The sequence below is a fragment of the Mus caroli genome, unplaced genomic scaffold (assembly GCF_978045245.1).
Source record: "Mus caroli unplaced genomic scaffold, Mus_caroli_1 scaffold_9, whole genome shotgun sequence".
Taxonomy (NCBI): Eukaryota; Metazoa; Chordata; class Mammalia; order Rodentia; family Muridae; genus Mus; species Mus caroli.
In genome coordinates this window covers 59,434,636-59,454,852 of record NW_028227264.1, presented here as the reverse complement: position 1 = coordinate 59,454,852, position 20,217 = coordinate 59,434,636, and the positions used below count along the sequence as shown (strand labels likewise).

At 49.8% G+C, this 20,217-nt stretch overlaps 1 protein-coding gene across 1 annotated transcript in view; it reads left to right on the top strand.

Annotated features, from left to right (window-relative positions):
- The window catches only part of Adamts14 (ADAM metallopeptidase with thrombospondin type 1 motif 14), a 79,550-nt gene that overhangs the window by 9,597 nt on the left and 49,736 nt on the right, over nucleotides 1-20,217 (top strand). Inside the window, exons 3-4 of the mRNA XM_021174539.3 lie at nucleotides 14,652-14,808; nucleotides 18,579-18,769. Coding sequence (XP_021030198.1) covers nucleotides 14,652-14,808; nucleotides 18,579-18,769 — 348 coding nt within the window. The remainder of the gene's footprint in view (nucleotides 1-14,651; nucleotides 14,809-18,578; nucleotides 18,770-20,217) is intronic.

Below are 20,217 nucleotides of genomic sequence, written 5' to 3'. Positions count from 1 at the left end.
GCGAGTGGGGATGCACAGGCTCCTCCCACAACCCCTCAGCCTCTCCTCAGGCAAAGGAAAAGGAGAGGGTTCACTGGAGGGCTGGACTCTAGGCCAGTGTTGTCCAGTGAGATGGTAGCCATGGCAACAGCTTCAGGATGCTGGAGACTGAAAGCCACCCAGCTGTCCTGGGGACTCCCTGGCTTGGCTGGGTGCTAAATGAGGTGTTTGGTAAGGTTCCTGATCCAGGAGGTGCCCCCCTTCTGCATAGTGTGGTCTTCTTGAAAACGTGGAAGCCAACTAAGAAAAAAAAAAGACATCAGTGGTCCGTGTCATGAGTGGAGTTTAGCTCCAGTGAGACTGTCTGCCTTCTCAGCCTTTAGTCACCATGGCTACTCCCCTCTCTATTTTCAGGTCTCAGAGTAGACTGCTGTGATGTACTCAATGCATGTTGTAGAACACGGCAAGCCTTGTGGTCTGCTTCGTTTTCAGTGACGTGGTAGGAGCTGTAGAGATGCTGGCTTGAGAGGGCTCTGTAAGTGAGAACATCACTCTGGCCACAAGGTGCTTTCGGAAGGTTACTGCCCTGGGGCCACTTTGTCCTCATAGCTCACGCTAGCCCCTCACCCATGGCCAATGCTGTGGGGAAAATAATCTATTATTATTATTTAAATTTTATTTTATGTATGTGTGTGTTTTGCCTTTATGAATGTCTTTGTACCACATATGTGCCTGAGGAGGTCAGAAGAGGGCTCTGATCCTTTGGAATTAAGAATTACAGATGCTTGTTAGACCACTGTATCAGTGCTGGGAACTGAACCTGGGTCCTCTGCAAGAACTGTCCGCTGTTCATTTCTCCATCCCCCAAAGCAGATCTCCTATAAGGGCCACACTCAGTGGGCTTGGTGACACACGCCTATAATCTCAGCTACTTGGGAGGCTCAGCCAGGAGGATCATCATAAGCCTGAGGCAAGCCTGGACTATAGAGTCAGTTTCAGGCTGCCTGAACTACAGTGTGAGCCCTATCTTACTTGGGGAAAAAAAAAGGCCTGCTTGGGTTACTTGGTGAGATCCTGTCCCAAAATTAAAATAAATCAAAAGAGGGCTAGGGATGTAGCCCAGTGGCAGAGTGCTAAGCACCTAGCACCCACAAGGTCCCAGGTTCAGTTTGCAGTGCCACAAATAAAATTCTAGCCTGCAAGGTCTTTACACGTGCTTTTTATCATGTATTGCGGTCCCCTTTGGGATGCTCCAGTTCTATGGATGTGTTATCTCTCTCTATCTCAGTGAAGTGGTAGCTCAATGTGAAGATGAACATGCATGTGTGTGCATGCATGTGTTTGTGTGCACATACGTGCATGTATGTGTGTGGATGTGTGTATACATGCGTTCATGCACAAAAGGAGATTGAAGGAAGATGTCAGGCGGCTTCCCCTATCATTTGCTGGAGACACCAGCCACAGAGCTTGTTTTTCAACTAGGCTGACTGGCCAGCACGGACCAAAAATCCTCCTGTCTTTGTGCCCACCCCGACCCCTCCATCCCTGCTCACAGCCACTCTCAGCTCCTCGAATGGATCTGAAGCTGCACACTACACAGCAAGTACTCTTACTTACTGAGCCATCTCCCCAGGTCATAAAAATACATTTATTGTATTGCGAGTCTCTAGAATGGGCCCTCTCTGATGAATAACTAACCAAGTGAATGAACGAACAAATGGATGGATAGATGAGTGAATGAATGAATGAACAAATGAAGCCGCAGTTGAAGAGGGATTATGGTTGCAGGATGGAAATCTGTGCTGCTGCTCACTGACAGGAGCATTGGTGAGGGTGAGGTGTCAGAAGTCTGGCAATAGGGGACATTCTAGTGGTACAGTTCCCAAGTAGGATTTATTTGTATTTTGTCTGCTTTTGCACCCTGTGTAGAGGAAACCAGTGATTCCCAGATGGTCACTGTGTTGTTAGGGCCACCAGGGCAGGAGCCTGTTGGCATTGGATTTGGATGTCTGATGTACCCCACCTCCTACTCCCCCTTACTTCCCTGCCTTGTTCAGGAACCTTCTCCTGGGCCGCCACAGACTGACCTTGTATCGGAGTCTAAGACAGACATATAATTGTGATCTAATATAGGAGAGATGCAGCTCTCAGCCAAGGCAGGACCTTCTGGCTGGCTCTCCCCTGCTGAGGGGGCTGCCTGTACCCATTCCCTGGCTCTGCCCCAAGTGATCTGGTTGGCATCTGAGCCACAGGGTGCGGACTGCAGGGCCTATATGCAGAGAGCTGCTTCTCAGTTCAAGGTTTGGCAGCCATGCCGTCTTCTGGCACTCAAGGATCGCTTCCTGTCTCCTCGTCCTGAAGCTCCAGTCGCTGCCAGGACTGGGGGCCAAGCAAAGGGCCAGGCAGAGCTCCCAGCCCGATCATGGTGGGCTGTGGTGGTGATGGAGTGGCATAGGGGAGTCTCGGAGACACGTGGCTTCTGGATATAGGGAAATAGACACGTGGTGGCTTCAGCCCCAAGGAGAAACACTGTGACTGTGACTGACTGGCCTCCAGGACATGGTTTTCAGAGGAAGCAGAGGCTCAGAACACCTGTAGGTGTGAGCCCTGCCCTGCCCCCTACAACAGCACCCCTCCCTCTGGAGATGGGGTGGGGTGGAAATAAAATAGTCACCCCTCCTTTAGTATATGTACCAAGCTGGCAATGGTCTGAGCAACTGAGGTCTGGTTGGCAGTAGAGGACAGTTAATTGTCACCACCAATGTCATTGTTGTCATTATCAGCATCACCATCAAAAACACAGAGGGACTTATCTGCGCTGTGGACTTTCCCACCTTTCGTGGCCACTGACATCCCTGACTTGCCATTGGCTGCCTGCAGATCACACCCTCTCATCCCTTTCCTGGACCTCAAGACCCGTGCTTGTCTTTGGGGCAGTTTGGGGCAGTTATCACCCACCCACAGAGAAGTGTTTGTGGGGAGGAAATGGTGAGTTCTTGAGTCGGTATGAGGCACAGATAAGAGTGGTCTTAGGAGTCCTTGGTCACTCCCTGCAGTGGTGGGACGTCTCCAGTGCCAGAGGAATGCAGAAGCAGCCTGGCTCGGCTAAACCCCATTCAGGGGATGCGCAAATGGTGAACTCCATTCAGGGCATGTGCAAATGGTGAACCCTATTCAGGACATGCGCAGGTGGTCCATTGGGATTTCTATTTCCTGTCCATCTTCTGCATCTGTTCTGCCCACCCCATGCTGAGTGCCTATTTTATGAAAGAGTGCTTCGTCATCCCTTCACGTACCATCCCATAGACCAGAAGGTTTCAGTTTGGGATATGGTTCTTGGCAAAAGCCCGGGTAGCTTTTGAGGGCACACATGTCCAAGCCCCTCCAACAGAGGCGTGATGTCATGGGTCTGGATGGCAATAGATCTGCAAATTCCTCGCATGATTGAAATAAGCATCCAAGAGGACAGTTGTCACAGACAAGTATTTGACAGAGAAGCTGGAGTCGTGTCATGGGGGTCGGGCCCAGGAAGGAAAGAAATTAGAAGACCACATTCTGCTGAGGGTCAGATCCTGTGGGGGCATTCTCCTCTTCCTATTTCATTTTGTTCCCCCAACCCTTTGGTTTCAGATGTGGAAACTGAGACTTGAAGAGGCCCATGCCACCAAGCCTGGGTTGAGTCTCAGATGTATCACATCTGCATGGAGCCTTACCATGGTTTGCCAGGAAAGTCGCACGGCAGAGAAGGAAGGGTTCATCGTATTGGTGCTATGGTCAGAATCTGGAATATTCCACCAAAGGCAACTTGTGCTGCTACCAAGGGATGGGGACTAACAGAAGTTAGATCACTGGAGGCAAGCCCTTGAAGGACACATGGGGACCCTAACCCCTCCCGAGCTTTCTGCTTCCTGGCTACCATGAGATGAGCAACTATTTTTAGCTACATATCCTCTGCCACCACCGACTCAAAAATAGTAGCGCCCAAACCCACCATGAGCCAATATTTCTTTTCAAAGAAATCTCTTGGAGCTGGAGTTAGAAGCAATTGGGAGCTGCCTGAGGTGGGTGCTGGAAATTGAACTCAGGTCCTCTGCAAGAACAATTCATGTTCTTAACCACTGAGCCATCTCTCCAGCCCTATCTTTTTTTTCCTTTTTACCTTGATTTTTCCCAGACATGTTGTCACCGCCACGAAAGGCTGATGGACACAGTTTCCTTCTACAAATTGCCTTAGAGGAGGGGAGTTGTAGAATTCCAGGCAGAACAGGATTGCCTTTTGAGATAAAGAAACCATAGAAAGCCGGGCGTGGTGGCGCACGCCTTTAATCCCAGCACTCGGGAGGCAGAGGCAGGCGGATTTCTGAGTTCGAGGCCAGCCTGGTCTACAAAGTGAGTGCCAGGACAGCCAGGGCTACACAGAGAAACCCTGTCTCGAAAAACCAAAAAAAAAAAAAAAAAAGAAACCATAGAAAAGTCAGAAAACATAGCGTTTTAAAGAGAAAGACATCATACTTGATTAAAGCTACCCTCTGCCAGTCTCCTATGCTTGGTAGGAACTTTTCCTACCTGGTGGGATTTCCCCCCCCCCTCTTCTTGGGAAAGTCTTTCCATTTACAGGTCCATCTACCTAGAGGACCTGAGCAGGTGAAAGCCAGGGCCACCAATCAGGGACAAACCTTTCTGGAGTTCAGGTTCAAGACTGGTGATTTCTTTCTTCCTTTCTTTCTTCCTTCCTTCCTTCCTTCCTTTCTTTCTTTCTTTCTTTCTTTCTTTCTTTCTTTCTTTCTTTCTTTCTTTCTTTCTTTCTTTCTTTCTCTTCCTTTCTTCCTTTCTTCCTTTCTTCCTTTCTTCCTTTCTTCCTTTCTTCCTTTCTTCCTTTCTTCCTTTCTTCCTTTCTTCCTTTCTTCCTTTCTTCCTTTCTTCCTTTCTTCCTTTCTTCCTTTCTTCCTTTCTTCCTTCCTTTCTTCCTTCCTTCCTTCCTTCCTTCCTTTCTTTCTTTCTTTCTTTCTTTCTTTCTTTCTTTCTTTCTTTCTTTCTTTCTTTCTCTCTTTCTCTCTTTCTCTCTCTCTTTCTCTCTTTCTCTCTTTCTCTCTTTGTTTTGTTTTTTTGTTTTTTGTTTTTTTGTTGTTGGTGGTGGTTTTTTTTGAGACAGGGTTTCTCTGTGTAGCCCTGACTGTCCTGGAACTCACTCTGTAGACCAGGCTGGCCTCGAATTCAGAAATCTGCCTGCCTCTGCCTCCCAAATGCTGGGATTAAAAGCGTGCACCACCACTGCCCTGCCAAGACTGGTGCTCCCATCCCTGGGTCCAGCAGCCTGTTTCTGAGCCTCAGGCTCTAAAACAATGGTTGTCAACCCGTGGGGTGTGTCCCCTTTGGTGGGGTCGAATGATCCTTTTACACATGTCGCCTAAGACCATGTACATATCAGATATTTACAATATGATTCATAACAGGAAGATTACAGTTATGAAGTAACAACAAAAATAATTTTATGGTTGGGGGGGTCACCACAACGTGAACTGTATTAAAAGGTTGTAGCATTAGGAAGGATGAGAACCACTGCTCTAAAACATAGTTTGAGTGGTGTTAATGACAATCACAGCAGCAGCTAGAGATGCCACATGTCTGCCGCTGGAAGGCAGAAATGATGTCCGGATGTCGCATGTGCATTACTCCTCACCAGACGGGTGCACAGGAATGTCATGTCACCTTACCGGAGATTACCTGAATAAGCAACAGGGTCAGGATTTGAATGGGGAACCCGCTGAACTTAGGGTCTCTGCATTTCTTCATATCACCCACAACATTGCTGCAGATGGGCTAGGTTCAACCCCTCTCAGAGCCTACAGATGTCCTGACCCTCAGATACTCACAGCCCCTGCTGTTGGAGGCTCTGGATTCCTGCTGTTTCTTCCAGCCTTTGAGCTGTCCTGGGAGTCCTCAGCTGCTGGGGTGGAGAATCCTAGGGCTCACCCATTGGTCATGTAAGACCCCTGTGCTCCTGCTTGCCCTCAAGGCTGCAGCACTGTCTGAATTGCCTGCAGCAATGTGTTTTTTGTGTTTCTGGGCTCTGCCTGAGTCCTTGACTACCCTTGTCTCCAGCAGATCTCCCTCAGTTGGGGCCTCACAGCATCCCCAGGCTTTCTTCTGAGCCATGCTGACTCACACTTCCAAGGAAATAGGCAGCTTGGTTGCTGTGAGAGTAGCTCCCCCTCACTCCCCCTTTTGTCTCCCCAGTACTCAGTTGCCTTACCGAGATGTGATAACCACGTAGCATGCAATGCACTCATTCAAAGCACACAGTTCAGTGGATTTTATCTTATTTTTCTTTCCCTTTTTTCTTTTCTCTCTCTCTCTCTCTCTCTCTCTCTCTCTCTCTCTCTCTCTCTCTCTCTCTCTCTCTTTCTTTCTTTCTTTCTGTTTTTGAGGGTGGGGGAGGGTGTTAGATTTTTGAGACAGGGTTTCTCTGTGTAGCCCTGGCTGTCCTGGAGCTCGCTCTATAGACCAGACTGAACTCAGAGCTTCACTTGCCTCTGTCTCCTGAGGGCTGCGATTATAGTTGTGTGCCAGCCACACCTGGGTTTTGAGTGGACTGTTAGTAGATAACTATAGATATGTGCAGCTGTCTCCACAGTCAGCATGAGGTTTCTGTCAGTTCACAGAGAAATGGCTGTCCCTTACCTCTTGCCCCAGAGCAATCCCTTCTTACTGCTGCCCTGTGGCCACTCAACTGCTTTCTCTGTGCATTTTCCCAATGACTACTGAGTGTCTGTTCCAGGGCGCTCACAGAACACATCCTCTTTTGTATCTGGCTTCTTTCACTTGGTGCAGTGTTGCTAGGCTCATCTTCCCTGTGGCATGCACTGGTCCTTCACTCATTTTTATTAGCTAGACGATCCATTGTGTGGACGTGTCATATGAAGCTGATAGGCACCCTGGGTTCCCTGCACTTTCTGATCGATGTGAACAGTACTTTCATGAACACTGATACTCAGTGATTTTTCTGCTTGCTATGACAAGATGCCTGACAAGAACAACTTAAGGAAGGGAGGGAGGATTGGTTTGGGACTCTAGGGTTTACGAAGAGGGACAGCCCATCATGGCGGGGAGGCATGGCCGCAGGCACGTGAGGCAGCTGGCCACACTGTCTTTGTGGAGGCAGCAGGAGAGGGGAATGCTGGGACTCAGCTTGCTTCTCCTTTTTCCCCCCTTTTGATTAGGGCCACAGAATGATGCTGTCCACAATCAGGATGGTTCACCCTGCCTTGGTTAGACCTTTTAGGAAATGCCTTCCCAGACAAGTCCAGAAGTGTGTCTCCTAGGTGGCTCCGAATGCTGTCAAGTTCGCAACGAAGGCTAACAGTCTGGGACAGGTTTTGGGGTGGGTGTGTTTTTGTTTGTCTTGGGTCTATATCTAGGAGTGAACTTTCTGGACCTTGTATCAGCAGGGCTCGATTGCTTAAGGAGCTGCCAGACTGTTTTCAAGTGGCTGTGCAGTCTACATTCCCACCAGCGATGTGTCAGGGCTCCAGTTTCTCCCCGTTCTTGCCAACACTTGTTATTATCTTACTTCGATTCTAGCCAACCTAGGGGGTGTGAAGCCGTATTTCGTTGTGGTTTGGATTTGAGTTTCCCTGCTGACTAATGACACTGGGCACCTTTTCCTTGGCCATTGAAATATAGTCCTCGGAGAAATGGCTACTCAGATCCTTTGCCTAGTTTTAAATTGGGCTGTTTGTCTTAATTATCAGGTCATAAATGTTATATCATCCAGATATAAGTTTGTTAAGACTAGTAGAGGCTTGTCTTTTTTTTTTCCCCCACTGTTCTTTGTCATGCCTATGCTTAGAAGAGCCCTGACAGGAACCCTGCCCTAGGGTAGTGGATGGCACTTCTCTCACACCGTGGCTCAGAGAAAATAACTAGCACTGCCCTTTCAGGATCTGGGCCCTGCAGGACCCTTGGGTGCTGCGTGCAGTTGAGCTGCCTGCAGGGTTAGGTTAGCAGAAGTTGCAGGTCCTCAGACCTGGCCTACCTTGAATTTTTTTTTCAGAGATAAGAGAATTATAGATCTTTGTTGGGGAATTATCACACATGTAGACCAAGAGGTCCAAGGTGGTGAGGAGGGATGGAGGCCGGGAGTGGGGAGCAGTGGTCAGTATTTCTAGCTTGCAGAAGACTTAGGGGGTTACGGTAGCCTTGTCGTATAGGGAGAGATAGGGGTACCCGTGCTGGGGTAGCACAGCAGTGTGCTGGGGTGAGAACAGTCAGGAACCTAGGGGACCCAGTGTCTAATCCTCATCTGGCCTCCAGTTGCTGAGCACAGTTAGAGTTGACTGTTGTAAGGCCTTCCTTCTGGGAAGCCATGAGACCAAAGAGACCCTCCTTCCCAAATGCCCTGCAGTTATGTCTCACAGCCAGTTTTGAGCCCATCTCTGTACCCGACAGGGCACAGACAAAGCCTGGCCCATTTCTAAGCTTGGATTTCCATTCCATTTGAGGACACATTTCCCAGGCTTTCCTATGGCCTCCCTGGAGGTTCTGATTGCTGTCTGAGTGTCCCCTTGCCTCCGTCTCCACACACATATATGTAACCTACAGAGCAAACATATCATGCATACCAGAGCACACTTATGGACACATTTCAAAATAATTTGGCTTCAGTTATCTACTTAACTATCTGGGACTTTATCCTGATGGTACACAGCTACTAGTAAGGAACTGTGACCTGCAGTGAGCTCTCACAACAGGTCACAAAGTGATTTCTAAGCCCCACTCCCCTCTCCAGTTGCCATGTGACCACTTCTTCAGATGCCCTGGGATTTCATACTGACATTGAGAGTTCCTCCCCACCTGGACAGCTGGGGAAAACCTCCGCATGGCTCCTGGAGGCCGCTGGGTGTAGATAGAGAGAAGCCATTGCCTTTGCCATGTAAGTGATGTCATCCCAAGGCCCACTGGAAGAAAATCCAAATAGAATCCCTGCTCCCACTGGCCATATGCCTCCCAGGAAGGACATGCAGAAACGACCACATTAAAGGGAATTTAGTGGAAGGCTAGGATGACTGGGCCTTCTCCTGGCTGAGGACCCACGCGGTATCTGGCTCTGTCAGACGTAACCAAGGATTCAGTCTTTGTTTTGTTTTTGTTGCGTGAGGAACCCTTTGAGTGTTTATTTCCTACCTATTTACTGTTTGTGAAGAAATAAGCAGCGGAGGCAAACACAGAGAGCCGACGTTGATTTTTTTCCAGCCTTCCACAAATAATTCCCCCCTTTTTTCCTTGATGTCTTACCCAGAAATTTGATTTGATTTTAGTACTTTTAAAATTAGCTACCACTTTTCAGAAATATAAACATCTCATAAATTGAGAGACGGAGTGATTTAGCGAGGAGGCAGGGAGCCAGGAGGCTCCGCTTGCCAGTCTGTCTGCCTCGCGTGGTGCCTGGCTTCCTGGCCAGGGCAGAGATTCAAGGGAATCTGTGCCAAGTCTCTTATTGTCTAGAGGAGGAGAGCAGAGCTGCTGGGGAAGAGTCAGGGCTTGTGCTGCCTAGGGGGGTCATACCCTGGTGATCTCCATGATGGTTAGGAATTGCTGGAGCTGGGGACCAGGGCCAGGGCCAGGCTTCCTGTCTCATCTTCTCTACAAGAGAAGGGTCTCTGAGGTCCAGAGAGAGCCCAGATCTGGCTCAGACCTAGGCATCATGCCCCAGATGTGATAAGAACAGTCTTTGGAGAGGCTCTGCTCTTGATCTCTGGGGACCAGTGAAACCCATAATCACAACATATGCAATGTATACGCTCCGCCCCCCTCACCCCTCTCCATTTGTTGGGTCCAGCTTTTTTGCCCTACTCAGTAAACTGTCGTGGGAGTCAGACTCCTCGAGTGTGCCCTGAGCAAGGCCTGAGGATAGGAGGCTGAGCAGACTCCTCAGGGCTCGAGGAGTCCACGGTGCCTGTGTGACAGGAAGGTCAGTGTGAGCTGAGGACCCTTTCCAAGTGAGGGATGGGAAGTCACCTGAGTAGTAACGGGACATGTTCCTTTTCTGAGCCGTGCACTTTGGGTCTTCTCTGTTGTCACATTCATGGTGGGGAGTGGGCTGGTCTCCATGGGAACAGCTGGCAGAGTCAAGATTGAGCATTCTTGCTCTGCAAGGTCAGACTCCAACAGAAGCCAAGAGAATTTCAGGTGGGACTAGGAAAGGACCCAAAGGGCAGATGCCAGCCCAGATGATCCAAGGTTATATGGTGTATCAGTTATGGACCACACAGGCCTGGGCTCCTGTTCAGTGGGTGACTTGAGAAAGTTGTTTTATTTTCTAAATTTCTAAAACGAATTTCTGAAATGGCTCCAGTATTAGAGCCTTTATGAAAGGTTAATGATGCTGTAGGAACTATTTTTAATAATAACAAATAATAAGGCAGTTTATAAAATGTAGAACAGAGACGTATTCTTGTTTCCTTTCTGTTACTGTGATAGAACACTGATCAAAAGCAACTTAGGGAGAAAGAGCAGGGTCTATTTGGCTTACATTTTCAGGTCAAGGTTCATCACCAAGGGAAGTCAGCATAAGAACTTGAAGGTAGAAACCATGGTGGACTACGCTTTGCTAGTTAACCAGGCTCATGCTTGGCTAGCTTTCTTATGCAGCCAAGGACCGCCAACCTGTGGAATGGTGCCGCCCACAGTGGGCAGGGCCCTCCTATGACAATTAACAATCAAGACAATCTCTCACAGACATACTCTTAGGCCAACCAGAGAAAGACAGTCACAGAGCTGAGATTCCCTTCTCAATGACTCTAGGCTGAGTCAAGTTGACATGTTAGGAGCAGAGCACCCCTATAAAAAGAATTATTTGTTCTATCCCATCTAGAAGACACACAATCCTGGTCTTTTATTTACTAGGGGTAAGCCTAGATTAGGCAGGTTTTGAGCAAATCTAACTGACATGCCAGCCATGTGTCCTTTATTACTTGCTACTTCTCCTGGCCATGTGCTCATGCTCCATCTCCTCTCATGGCGGCTTCCTTCTCTCCCCATCTCCTTTCCCTTTGTCCCTCTTCTTCTCCTCTGATCTCTCCTCAGATCCTTCACTCAATCCTCAAAGTCCCACCTTTCACTCCCTACTCAATCACAGGCTCTAGCCTTTTGTAAACCAATTAACTTTACATTGTGGAGCAGGGTTTATATAGCATCACTGATACACAGCAGCACCAGACCAACCCCCGACACTATAGAGTCCCCTCTGCATCACAAGAGAGGAAGGTTCCTGTCCCTGGAGACAACCAAGCATAAGTGAGAGGTCCCTTAGCTGATTTTGTCATTAAGTTAGGAAATCTCAATCTGGAACTTAGAAGTGTGGTCAGTGTCTGTGGGCTGGGCAGTTCCTTCAGATCCTTCTGGAACTCACATCCCTGCTTTGAACCACGGGAAATCGCCCATCCGTGAGGCAGGAGATGTCAGCATTTGGAAGATCCTCTTTGTGTAGTTGGCGAAAGAAGTCTCAGAACAGAGGATCTGGGCAAGGAGGGCCACGGCATGAGAAAGGTGTGTGGAGTCTTCTACCTACTGGTTTAGGGAGTTCTGCTCTGCCAGGCAACTTCAGGAAGCATGGGGACTGAGATGGCACAGGCCACCATCCTGGGCAAGCCCAGTTGGGTGAATCTTGGCCTGGATGGACCTATGAAGGGTTGGTGTCTTTGTTTACCCCAGGAACAGCCCCTCACCAGCATAGATGGGGCATAGGAAGGAACCTGGAAAGCGATGGTGGGCTGGCCTAAGCCTCCCCATCAGCCCTGTCAAGACTGCCCAGCGGCTATAACGTTGGGACATGTCCTGCACTTGAGGCCACCAGCTGTCCTTTCAAGCCTGCACATTTCCTGTGCCCTGGGGTTCTATAGCTCTATGGCGGTAGAGGCTCTTGAGTTTGGCCATTATTTCTTGTCCTTTCTCAGTTTCTGTCTGTGATCTTCAGGCCTCTCTGGTCTCTAGCATAGCCCATGACTCTGGCCAAGGGCTCTTTCCACCTGACATCCCCTTTCCATCTTGGATGGCCCTCTCTGACTAACCTAATGTTTTCTCCCTTTCATGCACACACACCCCCTTCATTGAGCTGTGGGGTCTAGCCTAGGCTGCGTGTCTAAGGGTGTCTGTGTATTAGCTGGGGCCACCATATCTCTCCCTCAGGCTGCATACAGGTCTGTGAGGGAGGTCTGTTGTCTGTGGCAGTGTGGAGGTGTGCTGGCAGCATGGAAGAGGATGAAGCTAATTCTGGGGAGCTTTTTGAGCCTCTTGCTTCTAGTCGCGTTCTTGCCAAGATTTCCATGGGGCCAACTCCCGCCTCCTTGGGCAGGGGTGTAAGGTTGTGTTTTTAACTCTTGTAACTAGGTATCTGATGTACACCCATCCCTCGGGGCCACACCTGCCCTAGTGCTGGGCAGGTGAGGACATTCGTCATCCTTGACTCCTCCTCAGAGCCAGAGGCTGAGCCACATTTAGCTGTTTGCCAGAGCAAGTGGCAGGTGCTGAGACTTCTGAAGGAATGCTGATGCTGGCATTGTATGGTGTGTGTATGTATGTGTGTGTGGTGCATGTGTGGTGTGTGTGTGCAGGAGTATGTGTGATGTGTATGTGGTGTGTGAAATCTGTGGTGGTGTGTGTTTGTTTACATGTGTATGTGCTGTATATGTGGCATATGTGGTATGTGTGCTGTGTGTGTGTGTGTGTACGTATGGGTGTGTGTGTGGTGCATGTGTGCTGTGTATGTGCAGAAGTATGTATGATGTGTGTGTGGTGTGTGTGTATATGTGGTGTGTGTATGTGATGTATGTGGTATGTGTGCTGTGTGTGCATGTGCGCACATGTATGTGTGTGTGTATGTGTGTGTGGTGTGTTTGTGTGCAAGTATATGTGTTGTATATGTGGTATATGTATTATGTCCACTGTGTACATGTGTGTGTTATGCTGGTCTGTGTGTGTGCAGTGTGTGTGTGGTGTGTGCACAGGAGTATGCATGGTGTTTGTGTGTTGCAAACTTGTGCATGCAAGCATTCACACGCCACAGTGTGCATGCCATCAGAGAACAAGCTTGGGTTCCAGTCTCTTCTGTCTTGATTGAAACAGGGTCTCTTGTTGAAGGAACTTCTGCCAGGCTGGCTGAGATTTTCCTGCCTCAGCAACGCCCCCCCCCCTCACCAGGCATGCTGGGACTATAGGGGTAGCCTGTGCTAATTGCCTGGCAGCCCAGGGAGGCTGCACACCATCACAGTACCACCATTTCCTCCCGAGCATCCCTTGGCCTCACAGATGGGTCTGTACTGAGGTATGAAGGTGGTATCATGCTCCTGACCATCTCAGTTTTCTGCATCACTGACAGACAAGAAGGGCCGATGCTGCAGGGACAGACTTCCCTGAAACATAAACAGACCGAGCTGGGGACGTGGGTGAAACCAAATAGTGTCCGGTGGCTGCTTTAAGGAGGGGAGTTCTGGTTCAAATGGAGGAGACCTGTCAGCTTATAAAAAATGTGCACAGTTTTATGTTCACATCTGGGTTCCTGGTGCCTGGGATGCTGAAGGCTTTCAATAGATACCTGTTAGAATAAGTGAGTTAGGGGTTGGAGAGATGGCTCAGTGGTTTAGAGCACTGACTGCCGTTTCAGAGGTCCTGAGTTCGATTCCTAGCAACCACATGGTGGATCTCAACCATCTGTAATGGGATCCGATGCCTTCTTCTGATGTGTCTGAAGACAGCTACAGCGTACTCATATACATAAATAAATAAATAAATAAATAAATCTTTTTTAAAAAGAGTGAATTCAACAAATCTGTTATCTGCTATTTGTGAAATAGCATAGTAAGCGGTCTAGCCTACTTTATAGAGATGATGTGGCTTGTGTGTGCATGTGTGTGCCTGCATGCGCGCACACATGTGTGTGCATGTGCATGTATGTTTGTGTGTGTGTCTATATCCATATGCAAGCCTATATATTAACATTATACATCTCCTCATGTTTTGTTGGCCTCTTTGATTACAGTCTCCGTTGATGGCTAATAACATTTGATGGGTTTGGCCAAGGTTAGATTTTTGTGTTTTGATTTCCAAGGCCAGCTCTTGATTTTATTTTATTTTTTTAAGGACTATTTTGATGTGGGCTGTATGGGAGCTTGCAAGTGGAGCCTGCACCCTCAGTGCACTATCCTGGCTAGGTTTCTGAGGGGCCGTTAGCCCCCTGCTGTCTCACAAGCTGCAGGTCTGAAACAATAGCCCTTTGTATTGGAGCAGGGTCCACACCTCTCTGAGGGCTGCTTTCTCTTTTGTTCTGGGCCTTTCCCTCTTGCCCACAGGGGGAGAAGGATACTGCCAGAATGCCATACCTGGCTGTGTGCTCCCCACTCACCTTGCAAAGTAGTAGGACTGTCTTTGTTCACAGGAAGCCTCAGATGACTGGCACAAGCAATGTGGGTCTGCTGTGTTTACAATGGGGGTCCTCCCTGCTCCTGCTCCCCACTCCCATGCTTAGCGGTTCTAACCTCCCCCCTATACCTTTCTGACTTCAGGAGTCCCTGGCTTTCCTAAGGCCCTGGAGGAAGAGTCCACACATGTGTTTGTTTTGCATCTTATGTTCTCACCTCTTCTCTCTCTCCCTTGCTCCCGCTCTCCCTGGCCCCCAGGCCGGCCTCATCCGCACAGATAACTCAGACTACTTCATTGAGCCCCTGGAGCGAGGGCAGCAGGAGAAAGAAGCTGGCGGGAGGACCCATGTGGTATACCGCCGGGAAGCCATCCAGAAGGAGTGGACAGAGCCTCATGGGGACCTTCACAACGAAGGTAGGCTATGGCAGGAGTGACCTTTTTTGTCCCCAACTATGGGATAACTTCTGATCTAAGCTCTCAGTACCTGTCCTCAGTCTTCTCATTTGTAAAATGGGCCCAGACCGTAAGGAGCAGCCATGCCGGGAGAGAAACACCAGTGGATTGAAGGGGCTGCTAGCCCTGGCCAGAACCAGGGGCTAGAGAAAGTCACTTGGGTCTTGAACACGGATCCTTGGGATTCTAGCATCTCTGAGGATGCATCCACCATGTTGCTTCTGAAGGCTGTGGCTACCCCGAGGCAGAAGGTTGAATGAATGGCCACTGGTTTTTTTTTCCCCCCTGAAAAAAATAATCACAGTTATGTGTGAGCAACAGGAAGTTTCTTTAGGACATTTCTAGTCAGTGCCTGGTGGTGGAACAGCAGGGACAGTTTTTTTATCCAGGGCACTGTTTTGCTCAATGATCCCAGGCAAGTGCCTTTAACACCCCCAATCTCATTGTCCTAATGAAGAAACAATGGATGCTAATTACTAAGGCTGTAGTTGTAGGTGTTGGGGAATGCCTACCAATCCTGCTCACATTGAGGCCAACAGCAGTCCCTTGACAAATGTCGGGGCTTGCAGTAGTCACTGGAGTAGCGTGCTAATGTGGGAACCCCTTAAAATCGGGCACCCACAGTTAGGCACCACCGTTGAAAGATACAGTGTATGTGACAGGTGCCAGTCCCGGCCCTGTGGCCAGCTTCGCAGTGAGCCGTAGCTTGGTCAGCTTGGTCGTGGAGTTCCTTTGACTCGAAGTGGTGGGGAGGGACGGATGGAATCTGCTCTCGAGTGGCCACGCCCTCATGCCGGGGTCCTGTGAGGTGGGGCCTCGTGGGAAGGAATGTGGGAGACCAGTTGTTCTTTATGCAGTGACATCTCTGAAGATCCATTTTTTTTCTCCTTTGTTAAGGTCAGTTCTGAATCAAATGACCATAAAGCTATCTTTGAAGAGAGCCTTGGGAAAGCCCAGCTCCTCTTTATTAGCCTGACCCTGACCTTCCATACAGATGGCAGCCCCAAGGCCAAATTCATAGATTTGAAGCATCAGCTCAGGGAATGGTGTCCAGTCTTCCATAACTCAAAGCACTTGGGTGAAAGTCCTGTGTACCAGCTAATGGTCTGGGCCTGGCTGCTCAAAGTCTGTCCTCTAATGTCAAGGGGCGGTAGAGGACTTTCTGGGGCACCTTCGATTCAGAAGCACACTAGTAGGAACACATCTCGTGATAAGATCCCGAGTGTACCTGTCCCAAGGGGACAGGCAAGCCAAGGGTTTCTCACAGGCCTGCTTTCTGTTTGGCATATGAGCCTGGCAGAGGAGCGCCCCAGGCTGATCCCCGCCCCCATGTCTGCCTGGCCCCATTCTCTGTGGGTGTCCCTCTCCTGGACCCTGTAGAGCCAACATGACTCCCCATTGTCCCATGCTCTGCATAGGCTGGGGTTCCTGCGGGACAGACCCCCAAGGCTACATCACCTTTCAGTCACCCCTATGGACTCTTGTCCATGTCCGTGTCTGTGTGTGTGTGTGTGTAGGGAGTCCAGCTGCCCTGGAGGAAAGGCAGATGGAAGGCTTGGGGGGCTCCACCAGATGGGCCTGTCACTCAGACTGCCTCCAGTCCATGAGTTCAGTGCTTACCTATGACTTAGGGTGAAGGGGCCAATTCCTCTAGGGCCTCTGGGTGTGGCTTTGGCTGTGGCTTCTTGAAGAGGGTACATGTACAACACTCACACACCTGTGCACCTACACACTGATACTGTATACATACACAGACATGTACTTGTGCACCCCTGTACCCCGATACTCACACCTATACACTCAGGCATTCTTGCACACTAAGATACCCTTTTCCTTATCCCTGGCCTGCCCCGGGCATCCCTCCTTCCCCCCACATCCTTCCTGAGGAGACAACTGGATATAAGCCTGCATAGACTTCTGTGGCAGAGCTCTGGGCCTCAGCTGTGAACACATGTATGTGACATGTGTATACATGTGTGTTTGTGTGTATGCTGCTTCTTATGTGTACGTGAACGTGTACTTGGGGGAGTGTGTACACATGAGTGTCTCCTTTGAATGCTCTTTACCTTATGCACTGAGGCAGGATGTTTCACTTGACTCTGGAGCTCAGGGATTTGAGTATCGAGCTAGCTAGCTTGCTCCGAGGAGTCCGTCTCTGCCTCCTACATCTTAGGATTCCAGGGAGGCAACCCTCCCCCCTCTGCATTTCTCTAGGGCCGGGGATCCAACTTCGGGCGACATGCTTGTGCAGAAGGAAGCCCTTTACCCACTGAGCCATCTACTCAGTCCCCAAAGTGACCATTTTGGAGGACATAACTGTGCGGCTTCATGCTGTCTTTGCCCTGTGTGCAACCAAGACCCTTGTTTAATTCCAAAACCCTCCTGTTGCCCTCTTGAAAATCTTGAGTTCTCCCCAAGATGAGGGTGGATTCGTGTGAACACAGGTGTACCATTCAAGGCCTGCATGACGTCATCCCTTTAGCAGTCAAGGCTTCTCATCTCGGAGGTCTTAGTACACCCCTCATTTCTGGGACACAGCCGTCGTCCCCTGTATGGGGCTGGTGTGACGGCGCTGGTCTGCACATGTGCGTGCAATTTTCTGAGCGTGCAGCTGGCTGTGGGCGGGGTCCGGGAATGGAATCCACGGGTCACCCTAGGTTTCGGGGATTGGAGATTGCTGGTGGTTTGGAGGAGCTGTGTGTTTTCCATTCACTGGGGGCTTTCTGGGTGGGCTCCCCGATACTTCTCAGCTCTGGCTCACTGTGCCTCCGGGGTCATATAGAAGAGACTATGACTGAGGTGTCCCTGATACCCCCGTTAACACAGACTCCCCTTTTCTCATTCACCGAGGGGGAAATTTGCTTGGTCCCACCCTGGATGCAGTAATAGGGGTGAGACTCCAGTGTATAGTTTGGGTTCTTGCCACTCATTTGCTGTGTGACCTAGGGTGAGTTAAGTAACCTTTCTGAGCCTCCCTATAATAGACACGGACAAAGGGCTCCAGGGGTGTTGAGTATCTGAGCGGTGTTCATAGGCTGGGGCACACACACACACACACACACACAGGATTCCTCCCTGCTTCCTCCCAGTGGCCCATCCCAGCTACTGGAATTGCCACTGGGCTTAGATACTGGGCTTCTGGGAATGGTCACTGTTCTGAATTTTGGAGCAATTCCCTATTGGAAATTTTGGGTCAGGGTCAGCTGTCAGGATGTATGTGAGTTCCAAGCTTTGGAGGCAACGCCTGTCTGAAGTGTTTTTGGATAAGGAGCCCTCATGCTGTACGCCAGCTCCATCCATCCATTTCTGTCACCCGAACTAAAATGTAGAGTCACGGGCAGCACCCCCACCCCCATCATCACCCACCTGCCATCTGTCTGTCTACTCATCTGCTAGCTGCTAGGAGCGGATTTGTGGAGTGTCTACACCCCCAGCTCTGGGTCTGCTCTAGTAGGGTTTCAGATGAGTGTTTGAGGGATTGGGGAGATGTGCTTGCCAGCAGTCAGGAGACCAACCCTGGGTTCAACTCAGCTGCCTCTCATGAAATGGCGTGGTGGCACATGCTTGCAGTCCCAAAGTTCAGGAAGTGGAGGTAAGCAGATCACCAGTTCAAGGCTATCTTCAACTACATAGTAAGTTCAAGACCAGGCTGGAGAGAGCCTGTCTACAAAAAGAAAGCTATGAAGACCCACTCAGCACATGGCTCAGACTCCCACTCTCTCTGTTTCTAGCCTTTGGCCTCGGCGACCTTCCCAATGTGCTGGATCTGGTGGGGGACCGGCTGGGTGACGCAGAGCGGAAGCGACGACATGCCAAGCCCGGCAGCTACAGCATCGAGGTGCTGCTGGCGGTGGATGACTCGGTGGTCCGCTTCCACGGCAGGGAGCATACGCAGAACTACGTGCTCACGCTCATGAATATCGTGAGTGTCCCCGGGGGCTTGCGTGGGGTGGGCGGGCTTCTGCCAGTGCTAATGTCTCAGGCCTGGAGCGCCTCCGAGAGGGTGTGGGGAAATGACAGAGAAAATTACCCAGGGAAGCATGGCTGTAGATACACGTCCCTCCTTGGAGTACTGAGCGCTCCACCCAAGTCTGTAAACTGCAGGTCCAGATAGAACCACGCCGCTGAGTGTAGTAGCATGGGGGAGGGGGTGTGGCCGCTGGAACTTGCTGGTTTCTTGTGGGGTGGACTCTAAGCGCTACTGAGTCCGTTGGAGCCTGGCCTCTAATACAAGCCTTTTGAGAGGTGATATTCCACAACTGGTGACCCAGGCATATGTGTCAGGGATTTCTTCTCTCCCACCTTATACCCTGGGTCAGGGACAGATTAGCAAGAGGAAGGACGTTACCAGATCCTCAGGTGTGAGGTAGGGCTGTCACTTGGAGTGGCTTATTCAAAGGAATGGTCAAAGCTGGAAATTTTGGTTTGGTCAAATTGGTTCTTGAATGTGTGTGTGTGTGTGTGTGTGTGTGTGTGTGTGTGTGTGTGTGTTACAGAGTGCTATTGAGGGGTCAGAGGACACTCTGTGGGAAGTCGGTTTCAGGGATTGAATTTAGATTCTCATGCTTGGCATCTGTGCCTTCCCCTGCTGAGCTATCTGTCAGATACTCTCCAATGGGTTCTTCCTTTTTTATTGAGTATTTTAAAAAATTATTTATTTATTGGTGAGTGGTAGTGGCACACACCTTTAATCCTAGCACTTGGGAGGCAGAGACAGGCAGATCTCTGAGTTTGAGGCCAGCCTGGTCTACAGAGTGAGTTCCAGGACAGACAAGGCTACATAGAGAAATCATGTCTCAAAAAAAGACAAAAGATTATTTATTTTATGGGCAATGGTGTTTGGCCTGCATGCATGTCTGTTTCAGGGCGTCAGAACCCCTAGAACTGGAGTTAGGGACGTTGTGAGTTGTCATGTGGCTGCTGGGAATTGAACCCGGGTCCATCTGGAAGAACAGCCAGTGCTCTTAGCTGCTGAGCCATCTCTCTAGCCTCTCAAATGGAGTCTTCAGGGCAGGAGGGCATGGTGAGGAGGGAGTTGGTGGTTGGTGCTCAGCCAGGCTCCAAAGATCTGTCTTTATGGTGTGAAGCTCTTCAAGGGGATTTCCTGTGGTCCCCTTTCCTGGAGATTGCTGCTGTTTCTGTAAGGGACGTTCCAGAGGTTTCTTGCTCTATCTCTTTAACTAGAGATACTTTCATCTTAAACTACTCTGGGGTTAGAGGTTGGTTCCATGGTCCAGGAGCTGCCCCCAGTAGCGCATGTATGTCCTGGAGGGGCCTTGACGCTCTGCCGCATCATGAGGCCATTGTTACAGTGGGAACCATGTGTGTGGGTTCTGGGATGAGAGGTGGGCTTGAGTAACCAGGGAATGA